This window comes from Cydia strobilella, chromosome 20, assembly GCF_947568885.1.
Source record: "Cydia strobilella chromosome 20, ilCydStro3.1, whole genome shotgun sequence".
Lineage (NCBI taxonomy): Eukaryota > Metazoa > Arthropoda > Insecta > Lepidoptera > Tortricidae > Cydia > Cydia strobilella.
The window spans coordinates 9,716,349-9,739,101 of record NC_086060.1 but is presented as its reverse complement, the minus strand read 5'-3'; the positions used below and the strand labels follow the sequence as shown (position 1 = coordinate 9,739,101).

The window sequence follows — 22,753 nt, the reverse complement described above, 5'->3', positions numbered from 1 at the left end:
GTTTGCCTTGATGCGAAACTTGTCTATTTTGAACTGAGACTACGTGTTATTGAGTGAAGCCTTAATATTCTTAGCTGAAGATTTGTTTGCCTTTTGGCAAGACATATTAGATTTTTAAGTACCTAGCTAGCTTGTTTTCGAGCAATCCAAAACAAACCAGCTAGCTACTTAATATTTAATATGTTTCGCCTCAAAACAAACATCTGTTTATTTAGTTAAGAATATTATGTTTCCCTCGGTGACACCTTACCAAACATAAACATGTGATAGTACATACGAGATCAATTACATAAAAAAACCAAAAAGTCATGACAAATCATAATTAGAATTAAGGCAACATTCAATACAGCACAATAGAAGGACTACTAATACAAGAAATAAAACCTTTTAAAAATTATAATGTTTTTATTATTTAATAAAAATAACACTTTGATCAGGGTCAAAATCCCTATTATCTTGTTACTTATATACGTTAATTTGTACTTGTACAAGAGTACACGGGGACTTACGTTACGAGTATGCTTGTAATTTACAAATACAACAAATACAAATAGTTTATTTACGGAGAAGTAACAATTAAGACAATGAAATAGAGTATTCCCAAGGCTTCGAAAATTAATATACAGTCAAATGTAAAAATATGGGTGTACACATCATACTCAAAAATATGTCCCATAAATCTTATGTCAGCGAATCAAGAACTATGGGACATATTTTTGAGTAAGTTGTATGCACCCATATTTTGACACTTGACAGAACGTAGAAAATCTAAACAAAAATATTAATCAAAAATATACAGTCAGCAATACTATTCGCTTAGCACCTTTGCATACAATTTTTTATGCAGAGGCGGTACCTTTTCTCTGCAGCTGGCTCTGAGCTGTACACGTAAAGCCTGTCATATTAATCTGAGCAAGCCTCAATAATAAATATGTACGCAGCTGAAAACTAATAAATATGTGTAACTAATATTTCTCAAAATTATTTTACCAAGTCAAATGACATAAATATCTACACAATGGTTTTTAAAACATTACAAATCTGTACTAACGTTTTCCAATTTAAGTAGATGTTCATAAATACTTTTTCTCTACAGCTTACTGTACTTATACAGATATTTAATGGTTTTCAGTTGCTTACATATTATGGAGAGGATTGCTCAGATTAATGTGACAGGCTTAATGTGTACATTTTTGATTGATAAATCTGGTTAGATGTACATATTTATTTTTGAAGCCTTCGAAATGCTCATAAATTTATGAAGTCGACTGTACACAGAATCTTATCGTATTTAACTTATATGTCGTTTTCAAGCAAAAGGTACCACATTGTCGCTTGCCATAAGGATGCTCTGAACGGTTATTCGTATAAAGATACAAGAAAATTTCGTTCTTATGGTAAACGTCAAAGTGGTAGGTACATTTTGCTTAAAAACGTCACATATAGTTTTGCTATCACCTCCTGAGTCCCATGTACTTTTATAAAAGGCAAAATAAAATATTTGTTCTTCTATTACAATGTTCCTAATATACCTAAAACAAAATAAAAGGTGGGAGAGTCAGGAAGTTAAAAAAAAAAAACAATTATAATCAAAAACCAACCACTTAAAACTTAAGTTAGTAATATTATAGTTAACATATTTTGAATACTAAATACTCTCGCTCTTTTAATCCTAGAGATAAAAAAAAGCTATAAGTATTTAAGAAACCACTTGGATAATTATTTTTTAATGATGATTCCACCACGAATGCTACCTATCATGGGTTACAGACACACATATAAGTACGTTTATTTTTAAGCCTTCGAAATGCTCATAAATTTATGAAGTCGACTGTACACAGAATCAAATCAATCAACGCTTGTATTTAACTTATATGTCGTTTTCAAGCAAAAGGTACTACATTGTCGCTTGCCATAAGGATGCTCTGAACGGTTATTCGTATAAAGATACAAGCAAATTTCGTTCTTATGGTAAACGTCAAAGTGGTAGGTACATTTTGCTTAAAAACGTCACATATAGTTTTGCTATCACCTCCTGAGTCCCATGTACTTTTATAAAAGGCAAAATAAAATATTTGTTCTTCTATTACAATGTTCCTAATATACCTAAAACAAAATAAAAGGTGGGAGAGTCAGGAAGTTAAAAAAAAAAAAAACAATTATAATCAAAAACCAACCACTTAAAACTTAAGTTAGTAAAATTATAGTTAACATATTTTGAATACTAAACGACACAAATACGGGATTTTTAACTCTTTAAATCCACATAAAAACATTCATTTAACTTCCTGATTAAAGTAGGTGTTTTACAATCACAATCTCCTAAAGTAACCAGTCTTGATTTAGTGGTGATTTCCACAACAAATGCCATATAATGAGATGAGTAACCTACCGTTTCTAGTTCTTTACACAAAAACGAAACCGTAGTGTGATCCGATTCCTTTACAAAAATTCGGTCTATCTTATAAAATAATGGAAAGTTAATGTCGTACTTATACAAAATAACGTTTTTGTCATTGTACTTTACACCATTATTTTCGTAATACTCAACACAGATGTACTCTGCTTCGTTTAATTCACTTGGGTAATGTTGTACATGAATTATTTTACCACACGTAATACTGTCAGAAAAGCTGTCTTGCACAATTAATCTATAACTAGTTTTTAACTGGTGCCTTGTCGCTAGTGTTAAAGGTAAGTTTTTTCTACAAGATATTGACTGAGCTACTGCCTTCAACTCTTTATGCTTTGATTCAAACTTAAACGCGCTGACTAGTATGGGTGGCCCAATTTGTTCGATCACTCTCGGGTAATGCAGAAGAAAATGGTGTTTGGGTTTCAAAGTACAGTGGAATTTACTTTGTAGATTTTCGAGATAACTTTCGATCAAATTAGTCAGATACCCAAGAAGTTCCGGAGTAAAGACCTGAGATGTTAATATGTCTGTTATTTCCAGAAGGCGTAAGTAATGAAGCCAAGTTTGATCATTCACATCCTTCACTAAGTCGCCTACAATAAATCTAAAGTTACGAACGAGGCACAACATTTCCGAAGCGGAAAAAATTAGTTGTCCATTAAGTAGATGTTGCTTAGTAACTGATGGTGGACAATTTTTTTCAGTTCTTAAGTAAGTGAAAAACTTAATTCGGGCATTTAGTGTCTTCAGTGAAAAATAGTTACTGTCAAGTAACTGTTTGATAATAATACTCATATCATATCTATGTACGCCTTCACACAGGTCGTGCATAACGTCACAAGTCAGATTTTTATAAGTATGAAAATTTAACTGATGCCATACGCATTCTTCTTTTATTCCTATTTTGTCTTGACAATGTTTTTCATACTCAGTAGTTTTTCGAATATTTTCAAGTCGCTCTTTCGTGTCTGTTTTAGTTAAGTGCTTGGATGTTATACAGAATCTACAAAAATTATTTGATGAAAAGCTCTCATGTAACCCTAAAATTGAGTGTAGGCCTAAGTTGTCACCAGACATATTTGCAAGACAAAATTTCACTACAGTTGAATGTCCTTTACTAAATATTAAGATACCTTCCCGTTCTAGAAACTTAAGTTCTTCAATTAAAGGGCCAAAAATGGCTTCATTGCCAAACATAGTTTTATCTGCGGTATAAAATACATGCGCTAGCAAAATATTTTCTAAACGGCTACTAAATTTAGGGGGTATTGTAGAAATAGTTGCATACACAACTCCTATCTTCTGATTACCCGCATGACTTCCTAGCGGATTTCCCGATTCAAAATCGTCGTAATAAATTGTTAGCGGTAAAATGTTTTCATCCTTACACTGTTTGCGTAAATCTTGCCAACAATTCCCGTTTACTAAGTTTCTCAGGGTGACATTATCTTTACAAATAGCTTTTTCATAATTTAATATATCATCTAACACGTTCGGTACTTCCAAAAACGATTTGAGACTTTCCCTCAACGGAACCATATAGGAACATCTATTTATCAATGTCATTTCCACACTACCATGCACTGATTTAGTATCTTCCGAGACTCCAACTGTTTTTGGAACCGGCTTAGTATATGTACGCAACTTTTTTAAACATTCGATTCTCTTATAATCAGTTCCTAAGTTTTTAAAAGAATTTTGGAGCAGTGACAGCATCGATGAACATTCTTCTGATATACTACTCAAAGCTTTCTTTAATATCAGAATTGGTTCAGATGTAAATATACCAGTTACTAATTGTACTATAGTTTGAATTACTGTTCTGGGTAAGCTAGAAATACTGTATAGTTGAGACACAAATGAGAGAAGTAATTTATTTAATTCAACTTCAAAATTGGATGACGGCGAACTTTCATTGCTATAGTTATTGTGTGAAATTGTATCAGACACAGAAGGAAAGTAGGTAGGTTCAGTAGGTTCATCAGTAGTGATGTGGTTAATACTCGTTACTGAATCGCTTTTTTTCTCTTGAATTTCCGTCATACAAACATTATTTTCGTTCTGAACACCATGATAGCCACATATATGTTTTTTCAAAGAGGATTTTGTATGATAAACTCGCTCACAGTTTTCAAAAGGACATTTGAAATAATCAGATATGTTGTGATAGTAATTCAGATGAACGAAATAAGTTTTGAAATCATGGTATTCACTTTTACATATTGAACACTGCATCTTATTAAAATAAATTAAACGAAACAGAGTATATTCTTACGTGAAACACCTAACATTTGGCATTGGAAACTAAGTCTGAAATGTAAGGCGGTATCACGTCGTATTTTGTACTTATATTATAAACACATTTCTGAATCAGTAAATACAGATGATAGCCTGCGTTTGGATAAGACACGTGAAGTGTGTGATAACACTTGAACAGTGTATCGATGGCTTTATAAGCACTTTGATAAACGTACCTTACTTTGTCTATAATCAGATAATAAGGTCCCCCAGTACTGTCGGTTGAGCAGCGTATTATGTAAGGTTGTACCGTCTTTTTTTCCGATGCAGCGACCGAAGCAAGTTTATCGATATGCGTTTGAATATCGCCAGGCGTCTAAAATAAAATATAATATTAAATACCGCGCGAAATCGCCTTTTCATACAAACGTAGTCCTCATTTTCCTCTCTAGATATAAAATATTTTATACCCCTATGCCCCTACGTTTGATTTTTTTTGAAATTTTAATTATTATAAGAGTTAGGAGCATTTAAAACTTTGTATGAAATCAGTTTATCCATTAATAGTACATTATTGCAGAGGCCGGGAAAGTGCAATTCGTGGATGAGACGAATCCACGAATTGCTATTCCTGCCGAGGCACATATAGTGCTTTTCTCCAAACATGCGAGGAAATAAGGTAAAATAATCATTATTTAAGCAACAAGCATCATTCAAATCGAACCTTCACATCAAAAACGTCAAAAAAAATTCCCTCTTTAATTATTTTTTTAAAGTTAAAGGCACAACTTATTCTGCCATTCAGTACCATTCGATATACGTTCATTCAATATAATTGTGCAATATAGTTGGTCAAGCAAATCTTGTCAGTAGAAAAAAGCGGCAAATTTAAAAAATATAGGCGGGAAGCGTTGTCACATAGACAATCGGAATTTCGCGCCTTTTCCTACTGAAAAAGTTGTTTGACAGACAAACAATACAGTAATAAGTTATTACTGTATTGTTTTTTTACTTCCTGTCCGGTAGAAAAGGACAGAATGATTTGTTTTTTTTTTATTATTTGAGTTTGACAATAAATAAGAACTTCCCGTACTATTTCTGCTACAATAAGGTGAACATTTCCGAGTATATTGGAGAAAAAATCTAAAAAAGTCAAACCTAGGGGCATAGCTATGGTTAATATACATCAAATTATGTAAAAATATTTTCCAAAATGTCAAAATCCAGAAAGGAAAATGGGGACTACGTTTGTATGGAGAATCGGCCGGCCCTCCCCTTTCCTCTTAATTCAAGAAGTTTCATAGTATTAGATTATTACTGTTATTAGTTTTATAGATCAAATTCCATAACCGGTTATGGTATTGTTTAAGGCGAAAAAGAAACAATCGTGAAACGGTTGTAACACTTGCAAAGGCCACTTGCATCACCCCACTAACCCGGGGTTAACCGGTTACACCGTTAACCCAGCGTCAAATTATACTGGTGACCACGGTAACTCCAGATTTAACCGCTTCACCCCGGGTTAGTGAATGGTGCAAGTGGCCCTTACTGATTAAGGTTATTCAATGCTAAGAACAAAACCTTTCAAATAACATTTAATACCAAGAAAAAGCCAAAATTAGCCAGTTCTAAATGAATGAATACAAACAATACAATAAATATAGGTATATGTTTACAGTAGACTACACGCTTTCTATCACCGCACCGCTCGCCATCGGCAGGGTGTTCATCCTCACACCCTAGCACCTAAATGGTCGCGTACTGTGCGGTTTAAGAGGAATTTCCTCCCGCGTACGCTTCGGCTGTGGAATGAGCTCCCTGCCGAGGTTTTCCCGAGGGGCTTACAGTATGGGGTTCTTCAAAAAAGGAGTGTACAGGTTTTTAAAGGGTCGGCAACGCGCGTGTAATATCTCCGGTGTTGCAGGCGTCCATAGGCTACGGTAACTGCTTACCATCAGGCGGGCCGTATGCTTGATTGCCACCGACGTGGTATAAAAAAAATGAAGAGAATTTACGTAAATGAATAAACATTTTTGTTTTTTTACCTTAACGTCAACAATAAAGCTGTCTATGCACTCTGCTATTGAAAATTTTTGGCGTCTGTTTAAGCGACCCTTTGGAGGCACCAATCGGCACAGAAGTTTGATTTGTAGTGGAAGTTTGTCATCTAAAACAAAAACATTTAATTGTTATAAAATATTTCGTATTTAATATACAGGGTGGAATTTCTTAATGGGTCAGTGAGGGCAGCTACCAGATCCCGTGCTGCTATCGGAAAAAAAGGATATCTTCAGCCAAGAATACCAATATGCTCGGCAACATTGTTTAAATATAAGTAAATAAATTTGTCCTTCAGTTTCAGTACACCTGCATGAAAGAAGTTCTATTTCGAGCAAGTGTGATAAAAATGATGTACATTATGTATATTATATATGTTATGATTGTGTATATTATGTACTGATGATATTGTTGTTACCTACCATTATCCGTTAATTTGTTGATATTATTCGACAGAGTCTTTGTGTTCTCATCGTTACAGACCGTGTTTTTAATTTGCTCTATCTTTTGCATAAATTCACACCATTTAATATGTAAAGAATTGGTTTTATCGGGACCATACATCCTATCGAAATCTAAATGGATCTGTAAAAGATAAGAGAAAAGTCAATGAGGGTTCTGTATCCAAAGCGTGGCAATGAGCTGCTGTTACTAAGCCTGTGCTGCCCCTTCATCCATCAGTCTGTGAGATCATCAGATTTATATCGATAGAAGGTTTATATTAAATTAATTTTTAGCCTTTTATTCCGACTCATTTTACAAACTATTAAGGTTATATCTAATTTATATTAATTAATTTTAATTTATATCTAAACACTCTCTTCCAAGAGTAAGACACATAGTTTACACAATAAATATTTCTGAAGAATTTTGCTCCCTACAAAAAAGAAATTTAGACAATAATAGTGATTTGTTTTACAAGAGGTTAAAGTTATTGTTTAACCACTCGTGCTAATATTGATACCCCGAGTAAGCGAAAGATTGCGACATTGAACCACGAGCGTAGCGATTGATTCGAAAAGTGGAATCTTGAGCGTTGCGAGGGTTTCAATGCACGAGAGTTAACCAAATTTTGACACTGAGTGAAACACATAGTTTTTCACCATACCAGCACATGAAAAATACTAATTGTAAAACAATATCAAGCAAAATCAATTCAAAATTAATGTTATTAAATATTTATCATTCAAAATTATCCTTTAAAAGTCAATTCTACCAGCCAACATAAGGAAACAACTCAAAATTTGCATTTGATTACTTTGCTACACATGTGGATAAAATGCAACTTTCTCATCCGTTTTTGAACAATCACTTTTTGCACAAACAGTTTTTGAACAAACAGCCTTTACCAGCTGGTTTGGTGAAAAATACTTTCTTTTTCGCCATAGGCACCCCATGTGCAGTTTCTCAAAGTACCTATATTTTATCTAACATAAATATACATTCAGAAACTGCACAATATATCTGACTGGGAATTGGCCTAGCGAAATGCATGCTCGCTCAGTCAGGATGATGCGGCTATTCAAAAGAAGTTTTAGTCACTTTCACTTACCAAGACATCGCTTTTAGTGTCGTTTAATGTAGGCCAATATTTTATAAATTCACCCACGGTTTCAAATTGTTGCAGCTGCCGAAGTTCAAATGAAGATTTCCACTTATTAATAACATCTTCCCAAGGCTCACAATTGTTTTTTAACCATATGACATCATCTTTATATGTCTCTGAAAAAAGATTTTATTTATTTATTTTATTATACGAACTTCGACTAGGTACCTCTGTACATTATGCTACGATCTAACTACATACGAGGGCTGCTACTTATGTATCCGGAAAACCAATAAAATAACAAACATCTATAATTATAACCCCCTAATCGGGGGGCAGGCACAAATGAGAATATCTCATTCCCATCTGCCCCCGGCAGGAACAGATGGGAATAGGGTCATTCCCATCTACGCCTGGCGGGGACAAATGGGAATGAATCCTTCCCATGTGTGACCGCCTCGGTTTATCCTATCTTGTAATTAATATAATAGTAATAAAAAAAGTTATGCCATACAAATATGAAGGTATACTGTTACTATTAGATAAACTATTGGCCAGTAGATACTGGATGTTAAGAAAAATATAAATAATAATAATATTATGATAATTCTGTGTCTTACATGGCCAAATGTACACAAAAGGCATCCCCATGTATTAGGATGGTCCTTATATGGCAAAAAAAAATTTTTTTTCGATTTTTTAACGGGGCACCATTTCTTTTGATTATTTAACATTAAAATAGGTAAGAGTATTTTTTTCATAATTTTTGGACAATAATTAGAGGTCGCTACCGCAGCTTGAACTTTGTGAAATAAAATTAAACAAACGTATTACATGCAAAATCAGATTTATTGTAAAAAAAACTCTGAAGTGTTAAAGATTGCAGTTATAATCTCTAAAATGGACATCTGAATCAACTACACAATCAGGTATCCATAACACAACAACAACATAAATAACAAATTACGATAAAAGGGTGGATTTCTGGGCGTTGGGGTACTTTTTTCGGAATTGTTTTACTACTAAAAGCAAATACTGTTTTTGGTCTTCATTAGTTGTTAATAGCTTATTGTATTCCTCCATCAATGCCACTCCGCGTTCTGCGATGTCATTTACCACCCGCATGGATTGTACTATTTTTTTTGCCGCTTTAAAGTCTTCGTCACCTTCCCAATTTTCAACATCTTTGTTAAAAAACCGTGATGAAATGCCAAGTATTTGGAAGAACCTTAAAGAGTTACTTGTCACAAAGTCTTCAATATCTTTTTCCATGATATGTTTGGCGTCTAGGCTTATTCTTTTGGGACAATACTCCAGCCCTTCATTTTTTAGTGCCATCACCATTTTTTTCTTTACTTCAATCGGAAGCTTGTCGTCGAAAAATGCAAATGAAACAAGTTCTTCACTTAGGTACCATAAATGACCTAAAACCTTTTTCAAAGCAACGTTGGCCATCGCCAGATTAATATTTTTAAATGTTATGAGGTCTTTCAGCAGGTTCAAATCATTTCGTGGTGCACATTGCCCAGCAGGTGCTTCGAACCAATACTTCACGTATATGACGGCAGTAAAAGTACAAATATCTTTTACTGCTTTTTCTTCTCTTTTGGTCATTTTAAATTGATGCCGAAACATAAATAATTTGAAGCAGTACATCGCTTTTGCCATCCAACGAGCACGGTGAAGGCCTGCAGGCATTCTGAATGCGACTCCACTGTCGGGAATACCTCCCAAATAAATGATTGTGAGATTTAATAGCTCTCTGTAATCATCACGCGGTTGGTATTCACGCAATTGATCCTGTGCGAAAGAAATCATTCCTGAAGAGATATTTTCAACATATTTGGCAGACTCGGGATCAGAAATAACATTCTTGTAATCCTTAGGATTAATATGGGTCCAATTCTTTTTGAACCTTTTAAATAACAAAACTTCTGGGCCACTAGATGGACCAAGGGCTTGATTTGCGATGGCTTCTAACATAATTTCCATTATGTGATGGCGACAGGCGAGCCAAAGCATATCTTTCTCCATTTTTTGTTCTAAAATAACGCAGCATCCGTTTCGCAGTCCAGTGTTAACTGCCGTTGTGTCAAAGCATAAGCATTTAACTTTGTCACTTAATCCCCATGTCTGTACTGTTTCATGAACAGCAGAGGCACATGCTTCACCGGTTCCGCGTTCAAGTTTAGGAACTGCCAACAGCTGATCTACTCCATGCCCAGACACTAATATTGGTAAGCGATCCACCGTTTCATGTCCTGTTATATCTTCAATAAGTTTACCATCCCAGTGTATTGTTAAGGGCAAATCGGGCTTAAATTCTTTTTTTAGACACTCTGCTATGACTTTACGATGCTTTATCCGCTGCCGGCGAATCGAAGAACGATTAATGTTGAACTTTTGAGGTTCTGTACAAGTTTTTTTTAAAACAGATGCTAAGACGATAGTGGCTTTCCTGTCAGTTAATTTAGCGGCATCAAGACTCGCCGCTACGTGGGGATCAATCAAAAGCTTTCTTCCTCGCTTTTGTGGTGGCGGTGTTGGAAGTGTTGAGGGCCCTGCTTCGTCGTTCATGTCAGGTGTTGGCGTGGGATTTTCACTGCTAGATGTAGATGAAAAGTTATGTATTCCTCGCAGAGCATGAATTTTTTGTTCTTCGCGTTTGCGGCGTTTTTTTAGGTTTGCTTCTTTCTTTAAATTTTGAGCCTCTTTCTGTAAACTTTTTTTGTCCACTGTAGTCATAATGCCTGCCCGATTGACGCGTTGTTGCAGTAAGAATTGTTTATCTTCTTCGATAGTCATCATATCTAAGGCTTTCGCGTGCGCAATGTCGAATAATTGTTCTATTTGGTTTAGCCATTCTTGTTCTTTTTTTTCTGTTACAGCGGAGCGTTTTGAAGCATTTTCTTTATTTTTTTTAAGTTTCTGCCACTCTTTAAAGTGGTATTCAATTTTGGCTATTACATGTTTCTTTAATCTTGTTGGTATTGCAGCTTTTTCCCATATGGTCAAGACGGAATGGGCGGTCGCCGTCGCAGACTCTCTTATAGTTTTTTTTTCATCGGTTTTAAAGTGAAAAAACAAACTTAGCACTTCACGTATTGACGGCAATTTTGTTTGCTTCAAACTTGGTGTTAACTGGCCTATAAGCCAGATGTTAGTTGTATTTCGCGTTGAGACGCGTATTCCACTGCTTGTAGACGCCATTACAATACTTCACAACGATACGCTTGAGGATTACGTGCAGACTCTCACAATAACGAAAATGGACTGAAGATCGTCCCACGCGGTCGCATCGCGGGGGTGTGAGAGGGGGGTGGAGGACGCGTCAGTGCATCGCTAGTAGGCAACGGCACTTGATTTCATTTAACAAGTCAAAATTTTATAACAAAAACGCACGAATAAATAGTTGGCTCGATTCATAAAATTGTTATATTTTTTTACATTTTTTAAAACTTTGACCTTCGGTAGCGACCTCTAAAACTAAATAAAAAAAATTAAAAAAAATTGTGTGGAAATAACTCATGCTAAATAACAATTTAAAGAGGTGCCCCATTCACTTTTCAGAAATCGAGAAATAAGGACCACCCTACCATGTATGACCACCAAAGGAGCGGATACTTCCCGGGCATCTCCAAAGTATTATCCAAAACAATAGCACTACGTTGTATCTACAGCTATACTGCTAACTACATAGAACTATCTAAACTAAAGCATACTACAATAAGGTAATGTCAATAAATAAACCTTCTAGATCTTCTAAATTTTTAGCTCTTTTGCTTTTATCGGGACTTCCTTTAGCTGTTGCTTTTCTTTTACGTTCACCAGATATGTAAAGAGTGTTACGTATTTTATCTACTAGTTTGCCTCGTGCAAAACCTGGTTTACCAGATATGGAGTCTCTCTTTTTGACAGGAGGAACAAAGTATGTTCCAGCATTTTCGGTTGGAAATAAAGCTATAATTTTAGCAGTAAGTATATTATATTCTTCGTGATTAATACGGCTGAAAAAATATCTAACATTTAGGCAAAGAGAAAAATATGTTGGACAAGGACATACTTGTTATCAGTGAATGTAATTATTAATAAGATGTAAGGGTAACATAACAGATAAATTCAACTTACTGATTAACAACTCGTGTGAAAATGCGCCTAGATATAACATCAGTTAAGTTATTTCGATGTTTATTTGTTAGCTGATTATGTGTGTCGTAATAAGTAAGAATGCTATTTCCTGTAGGTGAAGTAGACAACAATGTTTTTAAATCGAAATCCGGAAATGGCGGACGACATGATATCGCTTCCAGCACGAATTTTTCCTCTATATCTGGGTCGACTTCACTGACAGTGGGCACTGTAGAGGTCTTTGTCTGAGAGAAAAATATACAGTTTTTATTTTCCTAGTTAACACTATACTTCGTTTTTTTAGCAGTAGAAAGGACTTCGCAGAAGTAAGCTTGTGATTACAAATCGGGCACTTTTTGCGGTCTAATTTTGAAGTAAATTATAAGTATTGTCTATGCCACATTATTTAGATAATTCCATTTTTATTAACATTTAGAGAGCCTAATAAAAATTGCATGCTTACTTGTGTGGAGTTCTTTCTAATGCTATGCTAACCGAACTATATCTATAAAATGAATGTTGGAAACAAGAGAGTACAAACCTCCGCAGTTAAAAATTCGTTAATTTTGTTTTTCAAATCCAAGCGTGTGCTGATTTTCGGACACAATTCTCTTAAAATATCATCGGTCAATTCTTTGAGATGTGATTTTTGAATTCCATTTTCTGAAAAAAAAAAAAAAATACGATTACACTAGGTACACTGCTGCCATCAAGAGCAAGCGGGGCCAGTAGTACTTACCCGTCTCACTTTTCTTTCTACAGGCAACTAAAACTCATTGAGACAATTCTAAAAACGCCAAACACAATTAGGTTTCGTTGTTTTATCACAGATTTCCTATGGCCACCTCCTGTCTACATCATCAGATCAGCTCGATGGTATTGCATTGTCACCAGACTTACATATGTATGAAATTTTGCAGCTTCATTGGAAGTCGGTATTACTAGTAATTTTATTTTAATTTAAATTCAAGTTTCTTCAATAAAATATCTCGAGTTATCAACTTCCCATCGTGTCGTGTACCGAATTTGACCCGTACATGTATATACATTGCAAGTTAATAAAAAACTTGTAAAAAATATTGCTTTTACCAGTGAATGTTTGAATCCAAGACAATTAGACTTGGTAGGAGACACAAATTCTTGAATACCTACGTACCTAGTCTACCTACCTAGTATTTACATAATAAGATCCTTCAAAGAACACTTTCATCATCATAAGCCTTGCTAGTTGCTAGTTTAGTATTTATATTAAAAATTATTGACGTTGCTATACAATTTTTAAGTACACGGGATTTCATATAAAATTATGAACAAACACTTTATTTCTTTAACTTACCTTTAAATCTTTGGATGATGTTTTCTCCCAGATCCCAGCTTTTCAGCAAGGTTATAGTGTCGGCTTCTTCGTCGGTTTCGCTCATTCTGACTACAAAGTACAAACGCCGTGTGCAACGTAACGAAAACGAAAATCGAAATGGCGCTGGCGGTGTTGTGTTGACTCAAGCGCAAGTGTTGCCAGGCCCGTATCCGTATAAATCAGACGATGTGTTTAAATAAAACCGGCCAAATGCGAGTCGGACTCACGGGAATCACGTTTGTTGTATGGGAGCGCAACTTAAATATTTATTTTATTCTGTTTTTAGTATAGTGTGTCATAAAATAGTAGAAATTAAATAAAATAGAACTAAAAAAATTCCATACTAAATCGTTGCCATGTTTAAGCATTCTACGTCAAAAATGTGACATGTACGTAGGAAGTGGCGCCCTCAATTCTTTTCTACAATTTCATGTCGGACTATATTTGTTGTTATAGCGGCAACAGAAATACAACATCTGTGAAAATTTCAACTGTGTGAACTGTGATACAGCCTAGTGACAGACGGACGGACAGACGGAGAGACGGACAGTGAAGTCTTAGTAATAGGGTCCCGTTTTTACCCTAAAACCCTAAAAAAGGAGTTTAAAAAACAGTTATCCAAAGTTTTCCGTTTCTTATATTAATACAATTTTAACCAGCTAGCGCCGTAATAGCCGTAACAGACTACCTCACCGCACCGCGACTTTGGTGCGGTGCGGCGCACTATCGATGGTGTGTAAGGTGGTCGCCGTACGTGCGTTAAGGACGCAGCTATAAGTAAGAGCGAGAATGATATATTTTGCGGTAGTATGTTACGGCTCTAACAGACCGATCGAATTTTTCGTGTTTCCACCGCGATACAACTGGCTGACGGTTTTTAGGGTTCCGTAGTCAACTCGTAGTCCATTATAGTTTCGCTTTGTCCGTCCGTCTGTCTGTCTGTATGTCTGTCTGTCCGAGGCTTTGCGCCGTGATAGTTAGTGCTAGAAAGCTGAAATTTGGCATGGATATTTAAATCAGTAAATCCAATAGTCGTACAATAAAATATAGAAAACAAATTTTTTTTTGGGGGTACCTCCCCTACACGGGCTACACGTAAAAAGGGGATGTAATATTTTTTTCGCTTCAACCCTACAGTGTGGGGTATCGTTGGATAGGTCTTTCAAAATGAATAAGGGTCTTCAACAACCATTTTTACTTTCGGAAATAATGGCTACGAAAAAAAAATGGGTCCCCCCCCTCTAACTTTTGAACTATGCGTCTAATGAAAAAAAAAAACATGAAAGTAAAACTTAATAAAGACTCAATGAAAACTATAGCAAACATGATCGGTTCAGTCGTTTTTGAGTTATTGCGTAAAATCTTCTTTTCTTAGTAAAAAGACTTACAAAGCGCTGCCCTTATGCTTGTAATTACATAATGTAGGTACATGATACTTACCAATAGCCCCCGTTTAGCCCTATTCTGACAGAATCGTAACTACGGGACCCTACACTGAGCATGGCCCGACATGCTCTTGGCCAATTTTCTTTAATTAACAATAGCACCTAAACAACCATCTCACAAAGTATCAAACGGGAGGCGACGACTGAAAACTTTTTGAAGTGAAAACTCCTTTTTTTGGCAGTCGTGTTAAAAAGGAGGCCGCTACGGACTGTATTTTGTATTTAAGTACCTTTTGAATACATTTTAATAGTATTTACGTTGCTAGATTCGTCAATCTATGCGTTTTTTTTTAGTTCGACGACTAGATCGACGAATCCAGCAACATAGAAACTAGTTTGATGTATTCAAAAGGTACTTAAATACAAAATACAGTCCGTAGCGCCCTCCTTTTTTAAATATCTTGCGTTAGATTTAATTAATCACAATTATTTATTAGTGGCGCTAGTGTGAACTGTGAAGGGCTCTTGAAATTTTCTGTGGGACGCTAACTCTTCGCGCCTACATATTTTAAATTTGTCGCTTTTTTTACTGAAAGAAATGGCTTGACGGACTATAAATGAATAATAAGATTGTTAGCCGGTGAAACAGCTTTGTCAGTAGAAAAAGGCGCGAAATTCAAATTTTCAATGGGACGATTTTTCGCGCCTAATTTTTAAATTTGCCGCTTTTTTCTACTGACGGAAATGGCTTGACAGACTATAGTTCCCTATTTCTTTTATCGGGCAAAACCCTTTGTTTATCTACGTAGAAAGAAACGTGTACGATAGCTCCAGGATGATTTTGACAACGTCCGTGACGACATACTAAACGTTCAATGTTCGACGTTACCTCCTGTCACACTTACGTACGAATTTACAAGTGCGACAGAGAGGCAACACGTCGGCAACAGAGTAATAAGCCCTCACCTCAGCAACTAAGTCCGAGTCGAGTCCTCATTTTGCTAATCTTGTCCCCTTGATTGATACGATTTTGTGATTTGTCCTCTGTAGAGACGGGAAAAAAAAGCTCAATGCCTCGAGAACTCGAGAAATAAATCTCTTGTGATAAGTAAATAGAAAACACGCGTCAAGATAGCTTATCTTCTTTCTAATGCTAAAAAATGAATTATGCAAATACATATTACAAAACGAAATTACTTATTAATTGACTTGAATATTCTTGCCTAATAAAATACCATATTGTGGTTTGATTACATTTTGTTAAATACCTAAAGAAATACACTGTAGCATATATCACATCGCAGCACGCACGCCTGCACCTATAGCTTTTTTTTGTTTGTTGTTGAATTTTTGATTATTAAGTGCAATTTATGGTAACTTAAAATTTACCATTTGTTTCATTATTGTTCTCACCTACGACTCCTATGAGTGCTTTGTAATACAGCAGAAAAATTAAAATGTCATGGTGTTTTATGAAACTTTCAAAATTTCTCGAGATACTCGAGAAATTCGAGAAATCCTGGTCGAGAAATCCCGTGCCTCGGAGAAATAAAAACGGTCGAGAAACCAGAAACCCTAGATGTAATAAAAAAATACAATTTAAATGGTTGCGATGGATGTCCTATTGATACCAATTTGGCAAAGCGTCATCATTTAAATACTCTTCAATGGTATAAGTAGTAACATTTCTCTTGAAGTAGTTTATTTTCAAGTTTTTCAACTGTATATTGCTTATACGAAAATTACACATTTCTTGCGCCAATCATTCTTAATATTTTAAACCAAGTAGTTAGTGTTTTATTAAAAGAAAATAAAATATTCTCATGCTTTTCTCAAACGCTTTTCGCAGAAGGCTTTTCTCAAACGAAAATTATGCATTTCTTGGGCCATTTTTCTAAATATTCTAAAAACAAGCAAAATCGTAGCAAGTGGAAATCCGTGGTCTCTGCCTACCCCTCCGGGAAATAGGCGTGATTATATGTATGTATGTATATGTATGTCTAAAAACAAGTAGTGTTTTCTTGAAAGAACAAAAAATATTCTCATACAAAAAATATGAAGATCTTTAGTCAAGATTAGATTAGAGTATTTTCTCGAGCTGAGAAGGCTTTTCTCAAACGAAAATAATACATTTCTTGGGCCAATTTTTCTAAATATTTCAAACCAAGAAAAGTGTTCTCTTGAAAGAACAAAAAAAAATTCTCATGCGAATAATATAATGATCTTCAGTCAAGATAATCTAAATATTTTCGTTCAAGTATCGTATTTTCTCGAGCTAAGACAGCTTTTCTTAAATGAAAATTATACATTTCTTGGGCCAATTTTTCTAAATATTTTAAACCAAGAAAAGAGTTCTCTTGAAAGAACAAAAAAAAATTCTCATGCGAATAATATAATGATCTTCAGTCAAGATAATCTAAATATTTTAGTTCAAGTATCGTATTTTCTCGAGCTAAGACAGCTTTTCTTAAATGAAAATTATACATTTCTTGGGCCAATTTTTCTAAATATTTTAAACCAAGAAAAGTGTTCTCTTGAAAGAACAAAAAAAAATTCTCATGCGAATAATATAATGCTCTTCAGTCAAGATAATCTAAATATTTTCGTTCAAGTTTCGTATTTTGTCGAGCTAAGACAGCTTTTCTTAAACGAAAATTATACATTTCTTGGGCCAATTTTTCTAAATATTTCAAACCAAGAAAAGTGTTCTCTTGAAAGAACAAAAAAAAATTCTCTTGCGAATAATATAATGATCTTCAGTCAAGATAATCTAAATATTTTAGTTCAAGTATCGTATTTTCTCGAGCTAAGACAGCTTTTCTTAAATGAAAATTATACATTTCTTGGGCCAATTTTTCTAAATATTTTAAACCAAGAAAAGTGTTCTCTAGAAAGAACAAAAGAAAATTCTCTTGCGTATAATATAATGATCTTCAGTCAAGATAATCTAAATATTTTCGTTCAAGTATCGTATTTTGTCGAGCTAAGACAGCTTTTCTTAAACGAAAATTATACATTTCTTGGGCCAATTTTTCTAAATATTTCAAACCAAGAAAAGAGTTCTCTTGAAAGAACAAAAAAAAAAATCTCATGCGAATAATATAATGATCTTCAGTCAAGATAATCTAAATATTTTCGTCCAAGTATCGTATTTTCTCGAGCTAAGACAGCTTTTCTTAAATGAAAATTATACATTACTTGAGTCAAGGTTATTCCAAATATTTTACATCAAGTAAAGTATTTCTTGAAAGAACAAAAAATATTCTCATACAAAAAATATGAAGATCTTTAGTCAAGATAATCTAAATATTTTCACCCAAGTATAGTATTTTCTCGAGCTAAAAAGGCTTTTCTCAAACGAAAATTATAATTTTCTTAACTCAAGATTATTCTAAATATATTAACCCAAGTAAAGTATTATCTCAAATGAATACTACATAGTCTCCAACCAAGAATTTTTATAGTCTTCATTCAAAATCTATGATAGTTTTCAGAGGAGAATAAAACATTATTCAATCAAGAATATTATCTTAAAACAAAATAATAAATTAAGAATATATTATTCTTTAATTAAGTAAACAGGGTTTCTTGGGCTAAGAATATATAATTATTCCAAGACAATATTTACTTATATTTAAATAATATTGCCGAGCATATTGGTATTCTTGGCTGAAGATATCCTTTTTTTCCGTGTACAGTCGAAGGCAAAAATATCGATCCAGACAAATGGCTCAAAAATATGTGAACACGACTTTATTGCCTAAGGAGCGTACACATATTTTTGAAACTTTGGGAATGTATATATATATATATATATACATATATATATATATATATATATATATGTATATATTTTTGCCCTTGACTATACTTGATATGTTAACGATACACAAACATGGATGAATATTCTAATTAAGATGTCGTGTTTATGTCTACTCTCGACTAATTTTGTAATTATAATCCAGTGAGCTTTTCTTATCTTGTTATGACACAGAATAACTAATAGTACTAGTTATGATTCGTCAAATAGAGCATTATAAATACCTACAACTTACATTACAGGAGAATATCAGTCAATTTGTGCCAAAAAGGTTGGGAACCTTCAACGAGGGTCCTAATTTTATTTTACATTTAGTATTGTTTTGACTTGCGAGAATCGTATTATTCTTTTGTTAATTATAGATTATCGACAAACGAGTTCACAGTGTGTAAATTTAATACGGGCGAACATTTAAACGGTGGTTAGCAAAGGACCTAAGAAATATATTGAGATAGATTTTGCTTAGAAATACAATGAACATTTTCACCATACAAAATAAATCGGCCCAGTAATACACCATACAAGTTACGGGATACGAGCTTTTTAAAGTAACTGTCAACGCTTGTTGACAGTTACTATAAAAAGCTCGTATCTCGTAATGTCATGTCTTCTTATGTTTCTTAATGTTTGCAGTACATTGCTGCTCGGTAAATTAAAAAAATAATAATTACGGGGTCATAATTAAGTGTAACTTAAAAAAATATATTAATTAATGATTAGACGGACAAATTCTATATCTGGTTTAATTTATTGCCCGTATTAGGTTTACACACTGTATATGTATGTATTGAAGTTAAGATGTCGTCTGTCTTTGATAAGCGAAGAGTGAATAGGTACCTTTAATCATTTGATCCATTGTTACAATTTTGTTTTCTCTATATTTTTAGTTGTATTATAACAAAAATACAGAAAAAAAACAAAAATAACAAGAAGCACTATTTCCACGTATATTCTATTTCTTCGAAGTTTTCACTTAGTCCTACTATAATATAGCTATAAAGTATCATAATTATACTTACCACGTGCAAATCTAATAATCATAATGACCCAAAAACCTCGTCACCGTCTATTACAATTATATTTAACGATTAAAAATAAAACACAACAAATCTTTTTACCATATCTGCTCCTTTTTGTCGCTAAAACCTTTCACTTTAATGACGTTAAGTCAAATTGTGCGGCAAAAATAATGGCCAGCCTGAGTAGGTATTCTCCTTGGTTGCCTTTTTGCTTTTCAGTTTTTTTTTTTAATAAGAATTAAATAAGAAAGTAAGTTTTCCCGCCAAACATTGTCTATGGAAATATAGTTTTTAAAAGTATAATTATGTAAAACACTGATTTAAACTTTCACGATTTTTACTCATTATTATTCACAACGACGGGACTTAATCGCGTAAAATAAGTTTTATATTGACCTCCGACGTTTCGAGAACGGCGTTGTCCCCATCGTTATTGTCGGGACTTATTTTACGCGATTAAATCCCGTCGTTGTCAATTATAATTATGTATTAGGTCACCTTTTTGTATCATATTTAATTTGTCTATTGCATGAAATAAAACTATAAAAACGGATTATATCGCGTATATTGAATTTATAATACATCCCGACGTTTCGAACCCTTTACAGCATTCGTGGTCAACGGGTGACTGAGGAAAGATTACTAAGTGCAAAAATACCCACATACTAAAATAATGAACAATTATTTGTCTATTGCAAAACTTATCTAGTGGCCTATGTAAATGGGAAAATGACTTACGGCGCGATTCGGGAAATGAATAAGAGATTCACTAGATACGAAATAGTCAAAATATTATGTGACGTCCTGCGGGTAAAGGCACCTTATGGCGGTTGGCGCTTACGCTATTATTGACCCCGCTCCAATTAATATTGGATGGCGCTTACGTCGCATAGCGCTGCAATAACTTACGGCGCTATGCGACGTTAGCGCCAGCCGCCATAAGGTACCCTTTGCCGTGGAAAGTCACATATCTTTACTATTTAATATCTAGTGAATCTAATTCATTTTCCGAATCGCGCCGTTAGTCTATCTGTTACCTCTTCACTCTTAGGCCGCAGACTGGACATACGCGGCCACTGAACCGATTTAGATCAAATTTGTTATGGAGATAGCTTGAGTCCTGGGGATTTGTAGGATAAACTTATAACGAAAATTACCATTTTTAGCGAATACTTAGATCAACCGTATTAAGTAGGTACTAACCACTTTACTTCGCCAGAAAATTTAAATCGCTTGTGGTTGGTAAGCGATCAGAATAACGGCCTGCTTAATGTGACGAAAATAAAAGTGTGCTTTTAATAGCTGAACAAAATCAACCGCAAATTGTGCCATTTCTGAGACACTTTTATGCAAGAAAGTAAGTGGAACTTAAACTTAGTTATTATACAGTTTTTAACTACGACACGGGTTATTAAGTTGTAACACGATTGTTTAGTAGTAATAAATTTAAGTAAACAGCTATTATATTTAATTGTAATTACTTTTTTTAGTATGACTATAAAACGCTTTATTATCATTTGTCGCTTAAACTATTATACACTTTGTTAATATTAGTACAAAAATATGTAAAAATGGGGTGAGTAGGAGCAAAACTGACATTCAAACCTCGATAACATTTTATTTTTACATGTGCAAACTGAATGGTGTATATAATTAAGTGTTCCGGACGTTTGTATTTTAGTTTTTATTATATTTTGGGTAGTTCCATTTCATAACTTTGACGATAAACAGGAAAAACCACCTCCACCCGTAGTCCCTCGTAATTGGGATGAGATGGGTTTTCATACAAAGGTGATTTTGGAAGATTGTTGGATCGAGCCTTAAAAACCCATCTCACCCCCCTTTCAAACCTTCTCTCCCCATTCATAACCTAACTCTCCCCGCGAAACCTACTCACCCCATTTTACGGTAGTTTTAATTAACATAATCTTCGTTGACGAATAGAAAGAATGTACTTTACAATTAGTCATTTTATCGACGAAATATTCCTCAAAACCCGTTCCTTCAAGGATCGTGTTATATTATAGCCACGAGCGACGCTGTCGCGAGATAATATAATTCATAGATGCTGCTTAAATCATCTGTAAAGATGCACAAGGCCTGATGATGATGATTCTTTAAAAACTAGAAAATACAGTTCACTTACCTAGTACTTACGTTTTCTTCTTTAAATTCGCTTACATTCTTCTTCTCGTACTTACTCAAAAATTAAGCAAAAATAATTATCATTTCCTATTACCAAACTTAGAATTTATAAAATAAAACTAGTCATTTACTTCAAATAGTTTAATTACAATAGTAATAAATAGAATAAATTAATCATCGTTTCGTTTCGTTCGTTCAATCAACAAAAGAATCAAAATACAGTTGAAAAATATATCATCTAGGATCTTGGCACCTGAACTAGAAAAGCACCTCGCTATACATTTTGCACGGTATAATCAGAAACAAACAGAAAATAATACTTGACAATGGAAATCAACGCAACAATAAATTTCATTCTCAATGGCATTGTCAAATTAAAAAAAAGTACCTACCATCGTCGAAACCTCCTCAAAAGGATGGATCCACCACCACCCACCCCCTCCACTTCGAAAGGATGGGTGAAGATCGGGCAGCCAAACGGGCCTACTTGGCTCGACCAACCTGGACGCCGTCTTGTTGGTCGTCCTAGATGTCGTTGGGCGGATGGAGTGGAGGCAGATCTCCGTGAGCTCGGCGTCGGCGAAAGCTGGCGTGATATCGCTCTGCACCGGGCAAAGTGGTGTGCTCTTGTGTTGGCCATG

The 22,753-nt window shown here is 34.4% G+C and overlaps 1 protein-coding gene across 1 annotated transcript; it reads right to left on the bottom strand.

The window, feature by feature from the left end:
* Positions 1–1,661: 1,661 nt before the first annotated feature.
* Positions 1,662–8,695, bottom strand: LOC134750483 (uncharacterized). The gene is made up of 4 exons (XM_063685658.1): positions 8,265–8,695; positions 7,135–7,297; positions 6,700–6,821; positions 1,662–5,030 (listed from the first exon to the last, which is right to left on the bottom strand). Exon 4 carries the CDS (start codon positions 4,649–4,651, stop codon positions 2,249–2,251), a length of 2,403 nt encoding a protein of 800 aa, XP_063541728.1. The 5' UTR covers positions 4,652–5,030; positions 6,700–6,821; positions 7,135–7,297; positions 8,265–8,695; the 3' UTR covers positions 1,662–2,248.
* Between the last annotated feature and the right edge of the window lie 14,058 nt (positions 8,696–22,753).

What these genes read in the sequence shown, in the direction of transcription:
- LOC134750483 (XM_063685658.1), bottom strand. Translation starts at nt 4,651, where the DNA reads ATGCAGTGTTCAATATGTAAAAGTGAATACCATGATTTCAAAACTTAT.